Raw genomic sequence first — 7,792 nt, forward strand, 5'->3', positions numbered from 1 at the left:
AGAGAGAGAGAGAGAGAGAGAGAGAAAGAGAGAAAGAGAGAGAGAGAGAGAGAGAGATCGAATCTCGGAGGGGGCTCCCGCCCCTCCGCCGCCATGGAGGCCAAGGACCAGAGGGGAAACCCTCCTCCCATCTAGGGGGAGGTTAAGGAAGAAGAAGAAGAAGGAGGGGGGCTCTCTCCCCCTCTCTACTGGTGGCACCGGAACACCGCCGGGCAATCATCGTGTGACGGCGATCTACACCAACACCTCCATCATCTTCCCCAATGATAACCCACAAGTATAGGGGATCGCAACAGTTTTCGAGGGTAGAGTATTCAACCCAAATTTATTGATTCGACACAAGGGGAGCCAAAGAATATTTGCAAGTATTAGTAGCTGAGTTGTCAATTCAACCACACCTGGAGATTAATTATTTGCAGCAAAGTGATCAGTAGCAAAGTAGTATGATAGTTTTGATAGTAGTAGCAACAACAATAATAACAGTAACAGTGATAGCAATGATTTTGTAGGAAGTGCAATAGGAACAGCAACAATAGTAACTTAGCAAAAACAATATAAGAGAAATTCGTAGGCATTGGATCGGTGAATTCGTTCGATGATATCGAGAAGTAAGAAAGGAACGTTCCACCAGGCTCTCTTAGAGTTTAGCGACTCTCGACCGTCCGATCGATTTCCTGATGCGTTTTCGCCCGTCGGATCTCGCTTTGGGACGATCTGGACCGCTGGATCAAAAACTGATGATATAGCAATGAGTAGCGTCGATCGCCGTGCCACCGCTTGTAAAACTGGACGGCCGCCGAGGGCATTTTGGTCATTTCGCATACGGGTATAAATCAACGGCAAACTCCCGTGCTAAAACCTAGCGGCCTCCTCATCCTCCCACACGCGCGCCTCCTTCCTCCTCTCGCACCCGCGCCTCCCTCTCCTCTTCCTCTCGCCCCTCGCGCCGCCACTACTGCCTCCTTCCCCGCCGCCGCTCGGCCTCCTACCCTCATGTCCTCCTCCTTCCACCCCCTCCGATCTGGCGCCACCCAAACCCCAACCCCCCGCCCTGGCTCTGGCTCCCGCCGGAGGGTAGGAGGAATGGCGAGGCGAGGCAAAGGCGGCGGCGTATGGGACGTGTCGTGGGGAGGTGTGGCCCAGGGGGTCGGCGCAGCCACGGCTTCTCGTCGTCTCCGCCGTCACCTGGGCGCTGCCATGGGAGAGCTCGAGCTCGAAGGGGGAGCAGCGGGGAGAGGAACGTGAGGCCATGGGGGAGGAAGAAGATGGCCCCCCTCGTTCCCAAGGTTGGTCTTCGCGTGACGCTGGTTAAGGTAGTTTCTTTCCTCGAATCCAATTTCTTTTGGTTGCCGTCGGTGTTCTTGACTAATTTTGGATCTCGTTTGCCTACAGATCTTTCTATTCTTGCTCCCTATGCGTCAGATATGTTGTTGTGTTCCTTGATCTGTAATTGCTTGTTGTTTTCAAGTGTCTCAGTTTTGGTTACCTGAAGCTAATCCATGAATTGCTCCTTTCCCCCTTGCAGGTTGGTCTGCTGTCAGCAGGTGCTCATGTTTCTCGTCGGTTCGTCCTGCTGCCTCTTCGGTCATCGCTCTACAGGTCAACCCATTTTCTCCTTGACCTCTCAGCTCTCCAGGCCTGCGCTTGCGTTATTGCGGTCGTGTATCTTCCTTGTGTTCTTATTGGTAGAAAGCTGGCGTCTAAGAGTGTCATTCTTTGCTTGTATTTTTGTGCTTTTGTCACTTATATGAATCTTGGTGGGACCTAAATTCCTTCTATACATTTCTGCCATGTGATGCTGATTTGTTTGTTGGAACTGCTCGCATGTGCCATGTTGTTGGAGCTACCGAACAAGCCACTATCGTTGCAGATATCCGTTGGACAGTAGTTGTAGTAGTCAGGTGACGACAAGATGCAGCCATTTGTATGGCTTGTTTGTTTTGTTTTCTTGTTTGCCTGTCTTGTTCTTCAGGCTATGAAAGAGGCCAATGGCCTGGCAAATAGAGTCCATAAAAATTGTTCGTTACCATGCAGCTGGGGTAGATGTGTTGTCAGGAAGGTGCAATCTGTATAAAACATGGCCTCTGTCTATGTCTTTGTCTGGTTCATTAGTCATGCTCTTCTTCGGCCATCCTTCGTTAGTTTATTTATTTCATTTATTATGTGTAGATCTAGGAGAGATGCCTATGATCATTCCTTTCCTGCCAATGTCATATTTTTCCCCTATCAACGAGGCGATTCTCTTTATAAAGCATGGCTTGCATTTCAGATGAATAGGTTGCTATATTACTAGAGTAGTGCTTGATCTGGTCTTCTACCATTGGACTCGTCATGGATTGTTTGTGTTTTCTCAACCTTTTTCCCCGCTGGAAGGAGGGACATCCTTGATCGGAGGGGGCTCTGCAGGGCACATGATGCATATTCTATAAGTATTTTTCTGTGGTTCATTTGTTGTTTCACCCGCTGAACAGTGCTTTGTCAATTTAGGGACATCGCCGGCTATAGCACGATCCAGTACATGGTGCCATATAGGATACTAAGGTCATAGATTCAGATTCGTTTGGCCCCCTAAAGGCAAAGTATGCTTAATTATGAATATGTTGGACTGCTATAGTGTGTTGCCTAATTAGTTACCAGATTAATTTTGGTTCTATTTTTCTGCTGCTGACGGGCGTGCGAATTAAGGTTCAGGGTGTGCCTTGGACTCAGAATTCTTACTACTTTATACTGGATGTGGTGGTCTTATTAGTTAGTCAGAGCCTCATATGGTTAGGGTGCATATCCGGTTAGAACCGAGTCATTCATGCATTCTTAGAATATTTCATGTGTATTTATTTGTTTGAGGTGTGTTTAGCTGATTTCCCTTCGGCCATTTTCATTACATAAAACAAACACTATGGTTGACATCTTTCCCTAATAATAAAGCGGCTATCGCTTCTGCCCCGCCTGTTTACCGTCGCGGCACTTTTGCAAATAGTCCCTGTAGTTTTGGAAATTCAACCCGCTGTTCCTTTACAAGTGAGAAACGTTGGAATTTTGCGTGAGAAACCCTGTAGTTTCTTATATTCAACCCGCAATCCTAAACGTTCTGCAGTGCGAGGAAGATGAGCAGATAGGGCGTGGCGATATGGCGGCTGCGGCGGCGGCCTGCTCATCCAGAGAAAGAGAGAGACAGGGCGTGAGGGAGAGAGGAAAGAGAGGGGAAAAAGGAGAAGGAGCAGGGGCGCAAGGTGAGGGAGGGATCTGGCGGATGGTGCGGGAGGCGGTCGCCGGCGGTGGCGCCTCTGGTGACGGGCCGGCGGGTAGGGCGGCGAGCTCCTGTTGAGGCGGCGGGGCTTGGTGCGGGCCGGTTCCTCTGGATCGAGCCTTGGCTGTCCCGAGGCGTGCTCTTGCGGGCTTGGATCGGGGGGTGCTCTGCTGTCCCAACTAATCAACTACAGGTCCAGAACAAATCGGCGCTGGATTCGTCGACGTAGCCGCCACCCAGCGCCGGCCATCTCGCCCGAGCACGCGACAAATCAAGGGATGCCAAGGAGGAGCGAATAAGCGAAGCAAGGGGCGAGCGTTCTGCTGCAGTCAAACAGGGCCGATGGGACGCTGCTCGCTGCAGGTCATACAACAAATACAAGGCTGCAGTTGAGCCTGTTCAACAATGGTTCCTGCTCATTGTGGAAATGCCGCACGCCGTGTCTGCCAGCCAAGCCACATCGAGAGAAAGGAGTTGGCGATTAGCAGTAATTGCAAGTTGTAGAACAATATAGCAGACATTTCTCACCGTATCTCCGGTCCGTCTTCTTTCTTGCTTCAAGTTTATGTTTCAACATGCATGTCATATGTTCCAATAAATGATGCCTGGGACAAGTACTAATGGCATGGAGACAGTAGAATAATCAATCTAAATAATTCGGTGATAGGTTAGATGTATGTTCCAAATGTATACGTAAACATATATTTCATAAGCCAAGAAATACATGCATCTGAAACACGGCCGACATAGTGTCCGATTGTCAGCGTAAGATGTTCCTCTTTATACTATTCTCATGCAAGTGTCATGTATTGTGTTGTTTATTGGACAAATTCTTCTTACATTGAATCTGCACATGGTAATACTCAAGTGAAATAGTTGGTTTTTTCTAATGATTTAATAGAAAAACTATTTAACTTCAAGATCGTTCAATGTAATTTACCAAATTTAATTCTCTTTGACAAATCACCTTCAACCGAATGAGCTACCTGCACAAGCATATTTGTAGGAAAATAAGGTTAGTTATGCGTTTAGATGTCAAAAGTGTTATCAGAAATTTGATTCATTTGGCATTTCGAAATGAACTACAACTTTCCATTATTAGATGAACATACAAAAACATGCCCTCAGGCAAGAACTGCTTCAGTGAACAGATAACATCAAATAGTCAGCCATGAAAACAACAGAGAAAGGAAATTAAGAAAATATAGAATTTTTTCTCAGGTAATTAAATTAAAAGGAAAATGATTCCACCAAAAGACAGAAGCGTTGTCGTCCCACATACTTTTAACAAAATAACCATTGCCACAAGTAGCAACACGGCCAGCAATTGCACAGCAACAGCCCAATACACATCAGGCAGGACATGCACCAACATCAAACAAAAAAGTAGGTTTGATGTTCATGTAAAGGAAAAGGGAATTTCTTGAGATTTATTACCGCACAAGGGAGAGTGTGGCTGGCGAAGAACAGGGGCAGGGTCGTCATCTTCTCCACAGATATGCACATGAAGCAGAGTGAAGCGATGGAGAACCGATAGGATAGGTCCTGCTGGATCTGACAGGAGCAGGCGATGAAGACCAGCTGTGCAGCCACTGGCGGCCGAAACCTCCACAGCCCCTCCTCCTCGAGCTCTTAAACTGTTACTTCCTTGGTCGGCTCCAAACCTGCACTGAGCAGATCATCTCAGCAAAATGCAATACTGTACTCCATTAACTCAAGCAAGGCTCCATTAACTCAAGCAAGGAGAGAAAAAGAATATGTTCCATCAATGTTATTCTAATCTGATATTAATAAGAAATAATATCAGAAGTACATCGGTCCTTGATTTTGTTTTCTTAGCTAGGGTCTCTTGTAGGTTGTAGTAGATGTATTAAGGAACTGAAACAAATCAAGTCTGCATTTTTGTGCCGGCTGGAGACCTACTGCTTCTGTATCTTGTTGTATACAATTCAAATGATGCAGAAATTATGAACTTGAGACTGAGACACCATGTAGTAGATTGGATATTGTTTGATATTAAACACATATTGAGGACTTACAACAATCTCTTGTGACAGGTACTGTTGGGGATATAACTACTGGAGTCACCCGCCCAGGAGGGGCCGGGTTACGTCGTAACAATCATCGCGTGAAGCCCAATATCAAGCTTAAGGATGGCGGTTCAAATATGGGCGTAAGGCCCAGAGGCGGCTTAAGGCCCGTAGTGATAAACCGCCGTTATGGCATGACTTGTAGTGTAAAGCAAGTATAGTTAAGAGTCCGAGCCGGACATTGTTATAAGTCGGCCGGGACTCTGAGAGCCGCTGGGCGTTAACCTCTCTATATAAAGGGACGGCCCAGCGGCGGTTTAGACAAGGAAGATCAGATCGATAACCAGGCATAGCAGTTTAGCTCCCTGGCCATTGAAACCGTAAGTAATTCCACCTCAACTGGAGTAGGCTTTTACCTTCACTGTAAGGGGCCGAACCAGTATAACCCTCGTATCCCTTGTCCCGTTTAAACCGCTTTAAGCTTCCTAGTTGCAATGGCTCCACGACTAAGTCCTTGCACTGGGACATCTGACGTGACAATTCCACGACAGTTGGCGCCCACCGTGGGGCTCGCGCACGGTGGATTTGAGTTCTTGAAGGGCAGCTTCGAAGGGCTCAGGGGATACGCTGTGGGCCGGATGACCAAGAGTCGTCGCGGCAAGCTCTACATCGACGATGCAGGCTGGGGCCCCGACGCCGGCTCAATCGAGTACGGATGCCGGGTCCCCTTCGGCGGAATCCACATTTTCATCGGCAAGATCGGCGAGCCAGGCCCTGAGCCGGACATCTGCACCGACCTCGTCGAGACGGCTCAGCGTGCGAGACCCGCCCAGACTCTGCCTGCCTTAAAGCATGCTTTCGTGGGATGCATCCATGGAGGACTCTCTGAAGAATCTGGATCTGGCGATGAGCCGGCCATCGGCTCTGACGGTGAGTCGTCCACAGGTGAGACCGACTCGTTGTATCAACTTCAAGATGGCGGGCTCAGGGGTTGTTCCGATGGCAACAGTATCCCGAAACCCTTTGAGCCGGGTTGGAATCTTCATGGCCGGCACGCAACCTGTTCAAAACTCCGCTGCTGGGGCAGGAGGCCCTGTGCACTCGCTGGCTCAAGTGCTGATGGATCTCACAGATAAGATAACGGCCCTGTTAACCGCCACGGTCGTCCCGGCGGATCAAGCTCAACATGACGCAGAAGTGGCACAGTTAAAATTGGGCATAGCACAGGCCAAGGAAGACCTAGCAGCGGAAGGAGTTAGGATGGCCGTAGAGCGGGCGGCTCTGGACGCCCAGACTCAGCTTATTCAGGCGCAGTCGTTCCGGCTCACGATGGATCAGAACACATCCAATGATGTCATGAGAAGGAGGTATCAGAAGGCTCAATCTCGGCTTCCTCCGGTTTATGATCCTCGCAACCTCTTCAACACACCCGGTGCAGGGCCTAGCAACCCGCCAGAGATGAATCAGATTATGGTACTCGGGGTCGGAACGCTGGTTCAGCCGCCCGTGATGGGGCCTCCCCGTGTGAATACTGCCCCTCCTCCATATGTACCAACACCGTCGGGTCATTATTCTAACCCGCTGGAAAACATGATCGCTGCGGCAACGCGACTGGCGGCTCTCCCGGTCGAGGGCGACTCCCCAACGGCGGTCGAAACCCAGAGGGTCAGAGAACTTCTCCAGACGGCCTTGGCGCAGCAGGAGGCATATTCATACAGCCGGGACAGGATTCATTCAACCCCTCGTAAAGCAATTCGTCAAAACCAGAGCCCGAGTTATAGCAGACACATAGTGTCGGCGGCCGGCTCAAGCAACGTCCGGCGTCATTACTTGCCGGGTGGGCATGGTCTGGCGCACAATGGAGCCTTTAACGTAGTGGACCAGAACAGAGCGTGTCAGGAGGCCGAGCAGGCGGCTCAGCTGACGGCTTACCAACCTTTTCCTGTTTACCCGACGGCTTCGGTTGAGACGGGCGCAGCTACGAGAGCTGGTCGCTTGTCTGGTACCGGCTCTCCGTAACGAACGTCTGCCCAGGGATTTCAAAGGACCTAGGAAGGTACCTAATTACACGGCTGATTTACAGCCCGGAGCATGGATCGAGAGTTACGAGATGGCTATGGAGTTGCTGGAGGTCAGTGAAGCAGCGATGGCCAAATACTTTACCATGATGTTGGATGGGACTGCCCGCACTTGGTTGAAGGGACTGCCACCTAATTCCATCGGGTCATGGGCAGAACTGAAAGCCCGGTTCATTAATAACTTCAAAGATACATGTAAGTAATCTATGTCAATTGTGGACTTGACTAGCTGCAAGCAGGAAGAAGGGGAATCTACAACCCATTGGGTACGCCGGGTCAAGGAAATAATACATTCATCTGATATGATGGATGCTCGCTCTGCAGTCTTAATGTTGGAGCAAAATTGTCGTTTTACGCCCCTGAAGATGAGCTCGGGCGGCTCAAGCGCGATTGCAACGATATGGGTACGCTGATGGCGGCTCTGGTTAAATATGCCG

At 49.5% G+C, this 7,792-nt stretch overlaps 1 protein-coding gene across 4 annotated transcripts; it reads left to right on the forward strand.

Moving 5' to 3' along the window:
* The first annotated feature begins 875 nt into the window (after positions 1–875).
* Positions 876–5,702, forward strand: LOC119312301. Of its 4 annotated transcripts, none has more exons than XR_005151295.1 (3): positions 876–1,313; positions 1,526–1,599; positions 5,305–5,702. XR_005151295.1 is itself a non-coding variant. In XM_037588024.1 (3 exons), the coding sequence occupies exons 1-3, from the start codon at positions 1,250–1,252 to the stop codon at positions 3,323–3,325; spliced, it is 342 nt and encodes a 113-aa protein (XP_037443921.1). In that variant the 5' UTR covers positions 876–1,249; the 3' UTR covers positions 3,326–3,990. The 4 variants fall into 4 exon arrangements, 1 of the variants encoding a protein (XP_037443921.1); XR_005151296.1 differs by lacking the exon at positions 5,305–5,702 and adding an exon at positions 3,095–3,990; XM_037588024.1 differs by lacking the exon at positions 5,305–5,702 and adding an exon at positions 3,095–3,990 and having other exon boundaries at positions 876–1,286.
* The last annotated feature ends 2,090 nt before the right edge of the window (positions 5,703–7,792 follow it).

The sequence above is a fragment of the Triticum dicoccoides genome, chromosome 5B (genome assembly GCF_002162155.2).
Source record: "Triticum dicoccoides isolate Atlit2015 ecotype Zavitan chromosome 5B, WEW_v2.0, whole genome shotgun sequence".
Lineage (NCBI taxonomy): Eukaryota > Viridiplantae > Streptophyta > Magnoliopsida > Poales > Poaceae > Triticum > Triticum dicoccoides.

Excerpts from the sequence above, each read along its gene's own strand:
- LOC119312301 (XM_037588024.1), top strand. The coding sequence starts at position 1,250 with ATGGGGGAGGAAGAAGATGGCCCCCCTCGTTCCCAAG. Across the intron at positions 1,287-1,525 it reads TGGCCCCCCTCGTTCCCAAG|GTTGGTCTGCTGTCAGCAGG; the intron begins GTTGGTCTTCGC and ends TCCCCCTTGCAG. Across the intron at positions 1,600-3,094 it reads CTTCGGTCATCGCTCTACAG|TGCGAGGAAGATGAGCAGAT; the intron begins GTCAACCCATTT and ends AACGTTCTGCAG.